This window comes from Lynx canadensis, chromosome B1 (genome assembly GCF_007474595.2).
Source record: "Lynx canadensis isolate LIC74 chromosome B1, mLynCan4.pri.v2, whole genome shotgun sequence".
NCBI lineage: Eukaryota > Metazoa > Chordata > Mammalia > Carnivora > Felidae > Lynx > Lynx canadensis.
In genome coordinates this window covers 42,027,618-42,044,807 of record NC_044306.2, presented here as the reverse complement: position 1 = coordinate 42,044,807, position 17,190 = coordinate 42,027,618, and the positions used below count along the sequence as shown (strand labels likewise).

Below are 17,190 nucleotides of genomic sequence, written 5' to 3'. Positions count from 1 at the left end.
GAAACCATGAAGGGAACCCACATCAGTTCTTCTTACCTATAAACATTAAAGGGACTCCAGGGTTGTGTTTTGTTTTTGAACCCTGAAAACCATGAATGAACGATGCATCACTTACCAGAAAGTTTGCCACCCTAAAACTCTGCTAGAAGCATGAGAAATGCCTCCTTGAACAAAGGAAATATGTAAAGGGTGTATTTGCAGGAATGACAGGAGCAACACCAGCAGGTCTTAGAGGGGAGAGAGGTGACCTAGAGTGGAAATGAACCAAGCCCTTCAGGAGAGAAAAAGTAGAGCATGTGGCTTCACAAACAAGAGGAGCTGCAAACCCCTCTGTGCATTTAGAATAAATCAAAGCCTCTCAATGACCTATTAAGATCTGCACAGTGTGACTCTAGCTAAATCCAATCTCACTGTTTACCCTTCTTAGTAGCTTCAGGCACTCTGCCTGCCAGCAGTCCTCAGATGTGCCACACCCTTTCCCCCTACACAGGGCCCTTTGCACTTGCTAGTACCTCTGCAAAGAATGAGCAGGTGCTTCATGTCTGGATCCTCCCCCTCAGTCAGGTCACAGTTCAATATGTCAGCTTCTCTGAAAGGCTGTCACTAACCATCCCATTAAAGAACCTATCTCCTATTTCATTATTTATTATATCGCCCCACTTTTTTTCCCTTTAGCATTTGCCATAGGCTAAAAATGTTTTGCTTCTTTACTTTCTGTCTTCTTCCCAAGAAAAGGACCTTTTTCTTTCATTCACTGTAGTATCTCCAACACTCTGTGCTTGGTATTAGGTAGGAGTTCAATGTTAGTAGATAAATCGAAAAATGAATGAATAAATGAGTGAATGAGTCAGAGAGGAAACCAAGCGATAACATATAACAAGCTTTTTGTTCCTAAAAACTTGACCTCATCATCTGATTGGAACTTCTGTTTCTATGAACTCACGTGGGGATTGGGAGCCTACAATCAAGTTGTTAACTCCAATTAATTTGGTCCCCAAATCTTTGGAATCCCTTAGGCATATTGGATTGACCAAGCACAAAGGGATTATGGTTGTTGGATGAGAAAAGGATTGTTTAAAACTAATACGGATATTCTCAGCAAACCTCAGATATCTGGCCATGACACCCATCAGGCCAGACCCAGACCTTGGGCAGAGGATCACAGGCAGACTATTTGCTGTTGGTTTGGTTCTCATGAGGATAGGCAGAAATCTCTGTTAGATTTTAGTTTTTAAAAAAAATGACAGAATGTCATAACAGAATGTGTTGCAGGTGATGCTATGTGACCCTCAAGCATTCCACCTGATCTGTTTCAGGAAGGGCTCACTCTGTGGGAAGCCAGCCACCATAACAGAAGTATGTTAAACACTGGGAAAGGACCACAAGGAGAAAAACTGAGGCCTCCTGCAAACATATGAGTGAGTCACCTTTTCTTTCTTCTTTCATTCCACTTTTTACATTTTCTGGAATCACCCAGCCAAGCCACTCCTAAAGTCCCCCCACAGAAACAGAGAGATAGAATAAAAATCTATCGCTGATTTAGGCCTTTATACTTTGAGATAATTTTTACAATGGCAATAGTTGTACTGGTTGTCTTTGAAAACTATTTATTTATTTATTTATTTATTTATTTATTTATTTATTTATTTATTTATTTACCTAGCATGCCTTTCTTTCCACTGGAACAGACTTTGGAGCAGACCCAGTACCCAAGTCCCCCTGCACAGGTTATCTTAGGTAACTGAAGGTAGAGGAGTGCCACTGAATGAGGTGATTAGGCTATCTATTATCTGAGCCATGAGCAAAAGCCAAAGGAAGATTAAGTGGGACAAAATCTGAGACAGACAACCCATTATCACCCAAAAGACCACAGCAGAAGTAACTCAAAGAGTAAAAGTCTCTCACTCCAGTGGTCTGCTTATTTTGAGGTAGGTCTGCTCTTTCGGATTCACATACTACTTTAATGCTTTGAAGTCATATATAAGCTTCTTGTATCCCTTGGAAATTAATCTCCATTCCCACTAATAAAGGCAGAAGCTGCATTATACAGAGAGTAATAAATTCTAGTGACCTCTCTGGGAGTATGTTTTCTCTTCACAGAACTTTGCTTTCCAATACCAGGCCCCTGTGAATAGTAAATATGATTTCTTTGCCTTTCTATATTCACTCCAGCTGAGATAGTGTTCTGAATGTGGGGAAAACTCCTTTATTAAAGCTATATAAGGCATTTTGTAAGTGATTCATTCCCAGAAAACTGAGAGTTGACAGTGCCCATTCTGTACTTGAGTTCTAAGCAAGTTTTATGCATTTAAAAATAGATAAGCCCCCAAACTCAACTGTTTTTTTAAGTTAATTATTAAGAGTTCTAGTTAGTCAATGATGAGTCACTAGAAATTGGTGTGCACAGAATCAGGAGTTGTGGGTCTAGCCATAACTTAGAAGGGAAACAGTCAAGTCACTTCTCTGAACGCTGCTCTATTAAAACAATACACACACAAAAGAGTATAATTTGATGATGTTTGATGTCCTTCCCAATACTATCTGCTCATAATGCTCAGAAACATTATTAAATTTTCAAATGAGTTCCTTTGCTCTGTGTCTTTGGAGGAGAATCACACCAGATTTCTAGTTTCCTCTGAGACACTGAAATAATTGCGTTTTTCTTTTTTTTTCTTTTTTTTTTTTTTAATTTTTTTTTCAACGTTTTTATTTATTTTTGGGACAGAGAGAGACAGAGCATGAACGGGGGAGGGGCAGAGAGAGAGGGAGACACAGAATCGGAAACAGGCTCCAGGCTCCGAGCCATCAGCCCAGAGCCTGACGCGGGGCTCGAACTCACAGACCGCGAGATCGTGACCTGGCTGAAGTCGGACGCTTAACCGACTGCGCCACCCAGGCGCCCCAATAATTGCGTTTTTCCATTCTACAACTTTTAAAAGAATAAATGATAGAGATCTGCAAAATGTATATTCTATGTCCACCTAACTATAACTTCATAGTTTTTACTGTCCACTATTTCCAAATAAGAAACTACCTAATATCTGTGTTTTATGCTAGCAAGAAGAATTTAAACTATAAAATCCTCTGAAGTATTTTGTGATCTTTGAATTTTATAATTTCATAATTCAGTGACTTCTTTTGTTTTTTACATTGGACTCCATATTCAGAAAAAGATGACTATTGTTCTTAAGTTAAAACTCGGAAGTAGAGACATCTGTTTTCTGAAACAAATAACTTTAAAGTTGAGTTAGTAACCAGGTTATGCATACTAATAACCATTTAGGCCAATTCCGTTTAAAATTCTTTCTTAATGTATGAGATTAATTTTCTTTTTTAAAATTTGATTTCCTACCTGAAGCAAAGGAAGGCAAGAATTCTAACACACTTCTATAGTTTTCAATGGCTAAATAGTGTGAATACCAAAAATTACAAAAGGTGTAATTTTCTGTGCTATTAAATTATATAACAAATAATGGGTGGAAAGTTACGTGTAGGTTACAGGAATCAAGATCAATGTAGAAAAATCAACTACATTTTCTATATCAGTAATCAACACATAAAAATAAAATTTCAAAAAATAATTTATATTCAGTGTTAACAGAAAATACTTCAGGAAAAATTTTAAAATAAGGTGATAACCCTTTAACACTGAAAACTATAGACTGTTGCTGACAGAACTTGAAACAATAATAAATAAATAGGTATAGATGTTCATGGATTGGAAGACTCAATATTGTGAAGAAATTAAACAAATATCCCCAAATTGATCTATAGATTAAATTCAGTCCCATTCAATATTCCAATAAGCTTTCTGTGTAGAAATTGAAAACCTGATTTTGAAATTTATGTAGTGAAGCAAATGATTTAGAACAGCCAAGCAATATTGAGAAAGACAAACAAAGTTGGAAAGCTTGAATTACCTGATTTCAAGACTTTCATAATGCTAAAAGAATCAATACAATGCGATACTGGCATAAAGAAAAACAAATCAATGGAACACAATAGCTCAGATACAAAGAGACTCACACACAATCAATAGATTTTCAATAACGGTGCCAAGATCATTTTGTGAGGAAAAGAAGATATAGTAGATACCTGCATTTCACAGTATATTTTATATAAATACTGTGTATATATAAAATGTACTGTGAAATTTTTAAAAATTAGAAGAAAAAAATCATAAATAATTTCTTGTAAAATTTATTCAGTCAGGATCCTTTTAGAAGTAAAAGTGATTATTGGGGTGTCTGGGTGGCTCAGTTGGTTAAGATCTGATTCTTGATTTAGATTCAGGTCACAACCTTGCAGTTCTTGAGTTCAAGCCCCGCATTGGGCTCTGTGCTGACAGTGTGGAGACTGCTTGTGATTCTCACTCTTTCTATCTATCTATCTATCTATCTATCTATCTATCTATCTATCTCTTTTTTTCTCTCTCTCCACCCCTCCCCTGCTCTTTGCATTCTCTTTCTCAAAATAAATTAAAAACCCATTTTAAAAAAGAAGTAAAAATGATTAAGAATGTAGGCTTTTAGGTGATTTTTTAAGTTTTTGCTACCTCTATTTATTCAGCAATGATTGCGAACCTACTAAGTGTCTGTCATCATTCCAGGCATTTTGAACACATCACTGAGCAAAACAGACATAAATGCCTGCTTTCAAGTTGCTAACAATCTATAGGAGTAGGGAGGAAGACAGAAAATCAGGAAAACCCTAATAAATAAGTCAATGTTGTAGTGTTTTAAAAACTGAGAAGTTCTATGAAAGAGAGAAAGCTTGAAACACTGCCATATTGTGCGCTAGCTGTATCACACCACTTTTAAAAAAGCTATGGGTATACCTATATTTACTAATTAGTAGCTTTGTCCTTAGTAATTGATTGATAGTGCATTGGCAGTATTCCAGAAATAGGGGTTTGGAGTGTGTGCATGTGTGCATGCATGTGTTTAAAAGTGATGGTTTATCATCAATGCTTTATTCTTCAAGCTTTTGCAATATTTAACGTCTGAATAAACATATATCAAGATGTCACCTGGGGTGGGTGGAAAGGTTCGTTTCAAGGACACTGTATTCAAAGCTAATCTCCTCTCATGTGCTACTGAGTCATAGTCACAGTGAGTTATCAAGTCAAAGAGGAGCCCTTTTTGTCTTCTGTATAAAAGACAAGCTGCTCAAATGTTACAGAATTCAGACACCCAAGTCATTAAGATGTGGTTGTACATAAAAGATGCAGCACTGATAATTCAAAATAGACAAGAAGAATGTGCTCTAGAAATAATTCTTCTACAAGTCATAATATCTGGCACAAAACATAAATAAAGCCCTATTTTTCTCCTTCAGTGCCCTGCTGTGAAGGAGTCACTGAGCCAACTTGTTATCTGCCAGTAACAGCGAGTTTCGGGAAGGCCTTCAGCTATGAAGAGACTCTTTCTGTATTTTTTTTAACAAGACATAGACTGAGGATACAAGAAATCCCCCCCAAAAAGGGAATAGCACACCAACAATTCAAAGCCTCTGAGATGAAATTATCCAACATTCTGAAACACGAAGCCCCATGTTGTTTTTCTATAGCTAAAAACACACCCCACATAAAGTGTTTTTCATGTTTGTTCTTGTTTGTCGTTCTTAATTACATATCTTGGAAAAATCCATCTCTAATCAAGCTCTATAGATGTACTAATGGACCTCCAATCCTAAATCTATACAGCATTAGAGGATCCTTCCATGATGATGTGTTTATTTGCCAGCTACAGCTTATGTTTTCCTTTTCCTGTCTCTTTGCCTATACATATAGGTATCTGCTCACATGGAAAGCCTGCTGCAATTCTACCCACATTTCCACTTCCCACTCAAATCCCTTTCCTGGGTGAAGCCTTCCTCAACCAACAAAATCAGAAGTGACCCGCCCTCAGCCCTCTTTATGCTCACACAGCGTGATCTTCAGTCCCACTACTTATCTGCTCTGGAATTGTACCAGGGCATTTTCTGACTACAGTGATCTCTCTTGGAGGCTCATAGCCCAGTTAGGGAGAGAACTGTAGGCTCCACACAAAGAACCCAGATTAAACGCAGATTGCATTCTCAAAATTCTCAAAATTGAATTGCAAATTTTGTTTTTAGAGCTATTAGGAACAATGATTCTTGGCCAGCCCATCAATGTTCACCTAACCCATATAGCACTTGGAGTACAGTATTAATAGCACCCTTTGCAAAATTATTTTTCTGAGAAAATGTATTGTCTCAGAAAAAAGTATTGTATGTGATTCTGTCCTACCTCTACACTGCCAACATCAATTGATCAAAAATGTTTAGGTGATCAAAAATGCTTAAATAGTTGTTGATGATATGTATTAACTGCCATGAATTGGTAACTGTCTTCCTAAAGAACCCGCAGGAATGATCCTCATCCTGTGGTTCCCAAGTCTCCACTCAGCAGCTTCTGTGAAACCCTATGTGAATTTCAAATGTTGCATATTTTCCATCACTTGAAAAAACATCTGCCAAAGTGCAGTGGGGAAGCTGGGTATTGGCCATATGGTGGCACGTAGAACTGTCTTACCTCAGCTTCCTAGATATTTCTATTAAAGGAACTTGGGCTTATTTTAAGCTATGAAATAGAGTCAACAGGTTGCTTTGTTTGGGTTGGATTCATAAAACACAATAGTTAATAAGATAATGTTATTTGGTCTTTTTAGCATCTTCTCTCACACAGCTCATCTACAAAAGCAGTCATTAGCAAAGAGAGTTAAAGATAAAGCAGAAGAAGAAAATCTGGTTCATATATGGTTGGCTTCAATCTGAAAAACAGTCAATAAAAATATGGAAATAACAAAGACTTTGAAATGAAAGAGATTATAAAAGTTAAGCTAGTTTTCTACTCTTTTCCTTTGCCTTCTATTCCTTTTAGATGAGCCTAGATTTTTCCTTAGAAATCAATGCAATTTGTGAAAACACAATCTTTCTCTGAAAGCCCAGTTCTGTGGCAGAAATTGAAGGAGTTTCTCTTACCTCTTAGTTCCCCCATATCCAGAGTTGTCCCAAGCTGTTCTAATAGAGCAACTCTTGCTGCGTTCTTTTTGTGTTTCTTGCCATCATAATGTTGCTGGGCCATCAGAGGATTGTTAAACCAGGCTGCACAGAGCCCACAGTATCTGTCTGAATCTCTTCTTTGATAGGGAGATGTGACCACTGGAGCAGTGTCCACCCTCGGAGGCTTCAGTGAGTTCAGGGGTGTTGCTGTGAAGGAAAACAACCAGAGGGACACACAGGCCAGGTTAGTCCATTACTGAGTACGAGTACCCATGTCTTCAATATCTGAAGGGGGAAGGGTCTCATGTTCATTCTAGAGCTTGAAATCCAGAGTTTACTGAAAGCAGGAAAATGATCTTTGCAAGCCTTCATTTTTGAAGCTGGGATACAACCGAAAATTCCTAATTTATTGAGATCAGATTTGTCACGTTGTTATGCTTAAATCTGACCGTTCAGAAGACCATCCCTTATGAAGAAAGAAAGATGTTCAAAAATAAACTCTTGGAGGTAAGGGAGGGATCCATTAAATCGAAGCCAAAACTTGGAGGAAACGTTGAACAGTCATGGCTTCAAAGATTTTGAATGAATGAATTCGACATGTGTGTGCTATAACTAGAAATAACCAATACATAAAGGACTTGCCCAAGTGATAGAAGTAGATCTTTTTCAGTTACAAGGACTGTACCAATTGACAAAATCGTGCTCATTTTATTCTCAGTTTCTTCTGTTTACTGTGATGGGTTATTTTCAATCTATACCTGCTAAAATTGATGTTGAAAGTATAATATTGTTTTAAAAGACCAAAAGACAAACACTATAGAGCAGATGTTGCTTTATCTAAACTGAAAAGGCATAATATCACTTGAGATTGCACAGCCCTAGCTATTAACTTAACACATTCCATTGTGAGCCTTCAGTTATTTTTGGTCCAGAAATAAAAAAAAAGAACCTAACTTGAAGGAGTTTACCAGCAGAAAGTAAAAATAACTTTCTTCTGTATTACAACATACAATGTGCTTTCATCCTCCCAATAGCTATGACTTGAATTACTATCCCATTTCTCACCTGATGGACCTCGCACAAGCCACATGATTTACTGACAGTGACATTTCTAGTTATAGGGAAGGCAAGACTCCAAATCAAATCCTTAATTTCCAAAGCCAATGTTCCTCACAATACCTCTAAAGACTCTTTTTATACTTCTTAATAAGCAATTTTATAATAAGCAAATTTAGATACTTTTCTAGACCTCAGTCATCTTTGTTTTACATAGGATTTAATTTAAATTTGGAAAAAGGTTCTAATCCAAATATTTTACCAAAGAAAAAGAAATTTAAATTCTCATATGCCCCATTAGTCATAATGCAATATAGCAGTACCTTCTGTTCATTCTTTGCCCCTGTAATGTAGAGTAGACTTGGAAAAAACAAGAACATTAGGGTCATTCCAAAGAAAAGCTAAAATCTGGAACCTCAATAGTAAGTAATACTTAATCAGCTCCCCAACCTTTCAAATCAGTTTCGTGTGGGCTTTTTTTTTTTTCAGATTAAATAACAAACATGCAAGTAAATACTTGCTAAATAACATTTTGATTCAAGGAATGACTGTATTGTGGCAATATCTTGAAAAAGTCCTTTCTTCTCAACCCAGAGATTTCACCAGATGGGGAAGTTTTAGCTAGCTTGGATGAAACTTAATGGTATTATTTCTATAGGGACTTAGAGAAATAGTATGTCTCTTAAAGGCCTCATTACCAGATCAGTCATATATCAATCACCATGTGAAAATAAAGCTGAAAAGTGAGCCATACCACACCAGCTGTTACCCAGTATCATTCTGTTGTGACTTAGAAATGCTAATAAAAGCTACAAATACTCAGTTGACCTGTATGTAAAAGGACTTCTACACACTTTTCAGAAGGAAATTGGATCCCGCTTCCAAAGTTTCCTGAAACCCTATCAATTTCTGAGGATTTATATCTATCTATTGTTTGTTTGTTTGTTTTATGGCAAGGAAAACATATCAAATGCTTGCGATCAGAATGAACATTGATTCTTGAAGCATAACTCACTTTTCTCTAAACTGGGCCCTAAAAAAACATCTGAGCCAATTTTATCTATTGATACCTCTTATACCACTTTCCAGCAGGAGTGATGCACAACAGAATATCCATCAAATAAGATAATCTTATCTCTCACACAAGAAAGTAGGTTAACGCTGCATCTGTATTATAGCTTCTCCTCCTTAATAATTCCACTACCTGGTGTACCGCTGCAAAGTTTAATTTTTCTTATGCTCCTATTACCAACTGTCCTCACCAATCCCAACCCAGTTTATATTTCCTGTAAAGGCAAGAAAAGGCAGCAGCGTGAGAGAGTGGAAACCGTGTGGGATCAAAGTCAGAAATCAAGGTTGGATTGGATTCCATCACCCCCTGAGCTGTGTCACCTTTGGCAAATCTCTAATGTCTCTGGTTTCCACAAGGTTAAAATTCAGGGTCACCATCTCTTTAAAGCCCATAGTGTGGGGATGGAACAAAATTGTACAAGCTTGCTCTTTCTCTTTTATGGCTTTGACTGAATGCCAAATAGCGAGGTTATATGGGAAGAGAGCAGTTTCCAGATCATAATGCTAAATCTATGTGTGAGCATGGACCATAACACCCATAGTTCTTTGGCAAAAGTATGTTATTCTAATAAAATGAATACAAAATAGGGTAAAGATTATGGTTTGGCTTGAAAACGTGTTTATAACAAAACACTTTAGTTGATGTATAGTTCATTTTTATTTAAATTTCATGCTTTATGTTTTTATTCTAATTGCAAAAATATGTAGCTAAATACTGACTTCACCTCCTCTATGTACAACTTAAAACCAACAGTTCATTCATCAAAACCAGTAGTTTTCAACCTTGGGCGAGTATTAGACTCAGCAGGAGCTTCAAAAATCTCTGTGTCCGGACTGTTCCCCAGACCAATTCTGTTCAATCATATCTGAATCTCTGGGTAGGAGCCAGGAAGCAGGAGGCTTTAATGCCCCCTTCCCACACCACCTTGATCCATGCTTCCAAAGTACAGCCAATGTTGAGAATCACTAACACAAATATTGCCAGATTTTGTTTGAAAGTGACTACACAATAGTCTTCCTAGATCTTCACATAAAAGAAAGTCACATTCTACATCCCACAGCAATAAAGCCAATTATTTTGTAGGCAGTAACTGAAATGCCACATCTTTATCTATGAGGCAGAAGGAAATAATAATTACTTGGCATTTTTTAAGCCCCTAATCAATTTCTCCATTTCGCCAAGATATAAAAGTTTCTCCAAAATAGCAGCTAATGTTATACATTTATATTACAAAAATTAAATAACAATTCCGATCCCTTGTCCCAAGCAGAAACTCATATATACATTGAGCTGCTGAGACACAGCACCGCCTAACTTTGGCAGTCCTCCCAGCCTGGGCCACCATTCCTCTCCTCCTGGCTAACCACTGCCTTGCAGGGTGCTGTTCGGTTCCCTCTGCTCTGTGAGGCCTTGGAAACCCAAGTAAGTGGCTCTCCCTTCTCTAAACTCAAAGCACTTACTAACCATGCAATTTATTGGACATTTCTTAAACAGCGCCTTATAATCTTAGTTGTGCATGCACGCTCGTGTGTGTGCATGGCTAAGGGAAATTAGATCATAACACTTAGACATAAATAATGGACACTTTGTGTGTGCCGTATTCTCCAATACAGGTCTGTAGTCCCTTGTTTCTACTCAGAAAAAATAAAAAACCTCTAAAGTTCAAATTTTTCTCCATGATTCATTTTTTATTAAAACATGACAAGAATTCAGAAGGGGTTATTTGTCATCTTTATATAAATATATATTTTCATATAAATTTATATATTTATATATATAATATAAATGTAAATTTAAAAATAAATATACACGATATATGATATATATATATAATCACTTATATAAACATACATACATGTTGCAATAGAATGATTAATGTCTCTAAGTATAGAGTGCTTAGATCTGCTAAAACATAATATATAGTATATGGACCTAATTACATAGTTAAAGTCTTACTCTCATAACACATTCAGCCCCCAGTATTTTGAACAGAAGATCAGGATCTGTAGCCAGTTCAGAGTAACTAAAATAAACTCAACTTGTTCTAATGCTTGAGACAATTGAAACAACTCAGTCTCCAAAACTTGATTTCTAAGAATCACCAGACATGAAAGCCATTTTCAATACCCCCTTTATGTCTTGCATAATGTTTGTCAAAGAGCAAGTTCTCAGCAGCTATTTGCAGACTGTTGGCTAAGTTGTCCTGAGTAATAGTTTGGAATACTGTCTCTCTCCTATGTTTGCTTTTATCCTGGTAGAATAACCACAGTTGATCTAAGGACAAAAGTATTTTCAAAGCACCCTGTGTGCACCTCTCTCAGCACACCTCCTCACTCTGTAACGTAACATTGTATAGGACCAGACTCTCCATAAGTCGGTACCTTGCCTGGTGGCACTCGCGCAATGTATATCCCATGCCTTTTGCTAAATAAATTAATGGATGGATGGATCCTCTTTGTATTAGAAGTGAATAAAGTACTGGTGACCAAGAGTTTTCTTATCTCTTCTAAATTGTATCATTTAGGGCTTGAGTGCTGTACCAGTCAATATAAATATAAGTATTAGAGAATCACTGGCAAGATTCTGAGTGGGGGTGGGGAGGTGAAGCTTAAATTATAGAAAGGCAACCTGTCAAAGTGGAGACACACAGCCCAGTCTTCCTCTGTCTTTTGGTTTCAATTGGATATAACGGAAGTTAGTATTGTGACCAACTTCTGTCTGTTTGCCAAGGTGGCCTATTTCTGTACATTTTAGAGAGTTCAAATTATGTACATCATCCTGGAAATTTTACTTTTAAACAGGAAGCCATTTACTTGGATTCATTTAACATGGCATCTAAACCCTCACTCCAAGTTTCTGGCATGGTACCAACCATCCCAGTTTGCCAGGAACTGAGAAGGTTCCCAGGACGTGGGACTCCCAGTGCTAAAACAGGGACGATTCCAGGCAAACAGGAATGAGTTCGTCATTCTAGCTTCTGGGGTCACACCTGATTTCACATCATACAGGAGAAAGCAATTAGTAAAAATTTTGGAAATAACTGCTTGGGAGATTAGAGCAGGTGCTTTCTCAACCAACCAAACAGAATTTATCAATAGATCTCAAAGCTTTACTTGTCAGATCACCACGTGGGTATCCTTAGCCAGAAAAGAGGATAACACAGTCAGCAGGCAATGGTATTCTTACCTGCCTGTCCGCCTTCTGGGTCATGGCACAGGGTGCTCTTCAACCCCCAAATGTGAAGCTTTCATTGGCATCCCCTTCTCTCTCTCCTCCGTTACTCTCCTCTTCCTTCCTCCCCCGTTGTTTCCTTTCTACCTCTTTCATTCGTTCCTGATGCTTTCTAGGCTTTAGGACTAACAAAACTTAGTCCATCCTCACAAAGGACTTGGAGGCTATTGAAATATTTTCTGGAATTTACTTCTTCCAAAGTATGTGGCTTTCTCACCTAAGGTGTTCTTATCCATAATACTAATTCTTGAGGTTTGTTTGACATTATGCAGTTTATTCCATTCTGTCTGTTCCATGTATTTTCTTCTTTAAGCTGCCCCCAAATCCTGTTTGACCAATGAGGTAGCTTTAAGTTCAGGGAGATAAGTCAGCTATCACAGGGTCCTCTAATTAATAAATGGCAAAGACAAAGGCAAAGGCCAGATCTTTTGAGTCAAAGACCAGCACCATAGTTTAATGCCAACTAGTTTCCAATGATGCTGAGGGAGCAATAGGCCAAATAAACAGTCAGAACACTTTTCCTGGGCTTCAACATCTGTTCTCAGAAGGGATTATTTGGAAATATGCATTTTCCCTAAAACAATTTTTTTCCAATTCCCAGTGCCTATGATCATCTGCCTTTCCTTTTTCTCTTTTTGTCTCACCCTAAATCAAATTAATAACAGTAGGAATCCTCCAGCAAGTATCACTGTTTGAGGGCGGGGGGTGGGGGAGGGGAGAGTGTTTTGTTTTTGCAAATGCTATTGACAGTTAAATGTGCCTAGGCCTTTCAGCAGCCTGGCTGAGGAGACAGGTGTCAGTGTGGATGGACAACTCAGTCTTCCAGTCTCTTCTGCAGGTAAATGCCTCAATTCCTGCAAACCAGGCAAAGGCAAGGCTCAAAGCGTGTCTCTCTATGCATCTCTCCCAGAGGACAGGGCCTCTTGTCTAGATGGTACATGCTCAACCAACATGATCAATAAAAGAAGAAAAGGACTAGTTAATTTCAGGCACAATCACCTGGGTAGATTTTCACTTTTTCCTAGATGACTCATGATAGCTAATTTTAAATATTGAATGATTTTGTTAAACTTTACAGGGTTAAAAACAAATGAGATGTTCGTATTTGGGGAGAGATTACATAAATTGTGGGCATCTACATTCTGAAATACAATGCAGCAATCAAAAACACATTTTAGAAAAAAAATTAATATTTAGTGACCTGGAGAAATGCTTAGGATATAATGTAAATCAAAGATGTGTTTATATGTAGGGTGTAAACCAAATTACTTATTAAATTATACACACCCACATATTTAAAACTATATAAAGACTAGAAGGCTATAAATCAAGATCTTAGGAATGGCTATTTGTCAGTTGCAGATTACGGTGATTTGTTTTATACTAGTGGATATACACTCCTTGATGCAGAGGGAAAACATTTTTATTTTACAACTTACATATAGGCCACATTTCATGCTAACTTGTTTTAGTGCAAAGTGGAGAAAACACTGCTTAGGGGACGTGTGGCACCATAACCAGGTCTTAAATTGCAGAAGATTTTATTTGTGGTGATTTATTTATTAATTTATCGTTGATTTGGAGGAAAACAGGTTGGGAGAAAGCTGGCTCAGTCAGAATATGATGTAAAGGCCCCAGCTTCTCGTATTTCTCCAAAAGATACAGGGAAAAGCCGTTTGCCCACTGTATAGCAGATCCCCAAAATCACTCTCATTACTTAGATAAAATGAAGTAACTCTCTTCCTTTTCATATATGTTTGGAAGTGAGCTCCTCTATCCAAGGCTGCAAGATAGGAAAAGCCATGTGCCATTTCTTGTACGCCATGAATGAAATTAAAGAACACTATAAAACATTTCATGTTCCAAAATATGTGCCAATAAACATTTCCTGAGAAGAAATAAAGGCGAGGATGGCTTATCACAACCATTATTCCAATTCAATTTTATATCAAAACTCTAATTATAATCAGCCTATTAACAGGAACTGCTTCCTCATCCACACTACATTCATATATCATGAGTCTTCATTATTATAGTATTCATAGATCATTGATTTTCATTAATATAGAATAATTCCCTCTAGTTGCAGTCACTGATTGGGTTCTAAATATCTTAAGTATGCCTGTTTCCTACAGAAACCTAATCTTTGAAAATAAGCCATTAAACAGAACTTTAGAGGAGATGAAAGTCCTTTTATAATTTTCTCATGTTGTTTGACAAAAGAATCCTAAGTCTGCGATACACCACATTCTTCTGTGTGTTGAAAACAGGGGGATAGACTGTAGGCTCCATGAGGGCAGGATCTTTATCTGTTTTGTCTGCCACTGTACCCCAGGTACCCAGAAACAGGTAGGGCACATAGTATGTGTTAAATAAACCCTTGTTGAATAAGGGCAGCAGTTTATTCCCATAAAGCTACCTGTGTGAGAAAAGGAATTTTACTTTAGGAAATTCTGCTAGTAGGAAGGCATCCTTCCAGTCCAGACTGATCTTAAAAACACCTGTCGCATTGTAGGTATAATGCATTCACAGCATTTAGACTTAGACACCATTCAGTAAATGTGCTTTGCTTTTTCTGAGTTCAGTGTCAAAATCTTTGGTTATGGCCACAGTTCCCAAAATCTGTGCAGAGGTGCCCTTGGATGATACAGTCAACATATAGGAAAACCATAGGATTATTTAAAATTCTAAGAAAAGCATAGAGATATCCATTAGACACCATGGCAACCACTCTCCTGAGGAAGTTCACAGTCTCAACATTGGATGCTACCACCCTTTGAATGAGTTCATATTCCTGTGAACCTGGATTTTTGGAGACTGCTGTCCACCTCCAATCTATCTAGCCAACCTGTGAGGAGCAAAAAACAAAGGTTAACAATGTCCAATCTAATCTAAAGGTTTGAGAAGCTATGCTGTGTCCAACAGGCAAATGCACCCATTACTGAATGTGATTATTTAAGGATGAAATGCAAATATTAAATTTTCCTTCAATACATGCTGGCAGAGTTATTACGACACAAATACTTATTGTTTGGATACTAGGAGTTATGACATCACCCTACTACATACTTTGCTTATTGCTTACAAGAATCAATGACCTGCTAAGTGGGCACTGCTGAAAATGTCTTTCCTCATGAACCTGAGACAAGAGGCAGAGTCCCAGAGGGCAGAGTGGGTTTCCTTGATGGGGACTCATTGACTCACTGGCACCCCTATGCCTGTGCCAGCAGATGCCATCTTAGAGCGGGGAGCTGGAGGGCATCACCCAGATCCCAGGCAGTGTTGCCAGAGGCTGGAGACTGGTGAGCTGAACCCTGAGGACGGGTCCTAGCTCCTATTCTTTCATTCCACTGCCACCATCCCCGGCTTCCCTTAATCCATACCCTGTGCTCACGGATGGGAATGATTTACTTATCCACCAGCATCAGCTATGCAACTAGAGAGCCAGCTTCCTGGATCATTTCTTATGTCCTATGAATATTTATGGAGGATTCAAAGATGAGAAAAGTGACTGGTGCCAGAAGCACAGCACAGATAAAGTACAGGCTAAGTTCAGAGGTAGACACAGAGAGAGGATAGCCTTTGGTGTGGGCTGAAGGAAGCTGAACCTTTAGGAATAATTTCAGAGAAGTCAGTACTGATATTGTTCCCTGAAGAGAATGCATGTATCTATTTTTCACCCCCAACCAGCATGCTTCCCCCAATCAGGTTTCTCCACTTCACCTCTGTGCTGAGCGACCTTAAGCATATATCCCTAAAAGTCGAATTGTCCTTAAAAATCCACAGTTTGCAAGTTAAGAAAATTGCCTCTACTTCATATTTAAAACTAACTGAATATGAATATTAGCTATGCATATATTTTGCATGTATTTCTTTGGATTTAATCTAGAAATAAAGTACTTTTATTGGAAAACTGGAAACTGCTACATCTGAAGGTTTGATGCTATTCTAAGTCAGCTCTATCAGACTTTGAAGCAACCCTAGAACTTCTTGAGGTCTTCTGAGACAGATGGAGACACTCTCCTCTCTCATGTTAGGTATTCCCAACACTTGGATCAAGAGAATCCAGAGCATCAAATGCTAAAGCAAGAAGGTCCTCCAATCCCTATAAGTTTAAAGACCATTGCCTTATACCACTGCTTCAGATATTGAGCAATGAAGTTGGTGGGCAGGGGATGATTGCAAATAAAGAAGAGGTTTTAGGCTAGATAAGACTTTGCAAATCAATGTTAGAAAATCATTAGCTTAATTTAGTCTCTGGGGGAATAGAGGCCAAGCTAGAGCTCGAATTATTTAGATGTATCATCATAATCATTCATTTAACTATGGCTTGACCACAAATTGCATACTTCATTGTTGCCATGCAGACACAGTTAAAAGGGAGTGCATGAGAGAGAATGTAAATGATTTCTATTGAAGAACTTTTAGAACAAGGGTGGCATTAACAGCTAATGAAGGTGATGCTGCTTAAAATTTGCAACCCCAAGAGTGCTCCACAGACCAAGATCATCAACATCACCTGGCAGCTTATTGGAGATGCAAATCTCAAGTCCCACCCTGGACCACTAGATGAGAATCCACATTTAGGAGAGCTTAGGATGACTGATTAGCAAACTAAATTTGGAAAGCCCTGGGTTAGGATCAGTGTTTCTCAGTCTGGTAAGGGTTAGAACCACCTGTAAGACATTGAACGCTTATGGACTCTAGGCCCCACCCCAGTCCAATTATATTAGAATCCCTGAGGGTGGGGCTGGCAACAGCTGGTTTTAAAGCTTTGCAGGTGCTTCTAGTGTGTAGACAGGGTT

At 38.0% G+C, this 17,190-nt stretch overlaps 1 protein-coding gene across 1 annotated transcript in view; it reads right to left on the bottom strand.

Moving 5' to 3' along the window:
• The window catches only part of ZMAT4 (zinc finger matrin-type 4), a 275,186-nt gene that overhangs the window by 118,893 nt on the left and 139,103 nt on the right, over positions 1 to 17,190 (bottom strand). Inside the window, exon 4 of the mRNA XM_032593036.1 lies at positions 7,006 to 7,233. Within this exon, the coding sequence (XP_032448927.1) occupies positions 7,006 to 7,233 (228 nt within the window). The remainder of the gene's footprint in view (positions 1 to 7,005; positions 7,234 to 17,190) is intronic.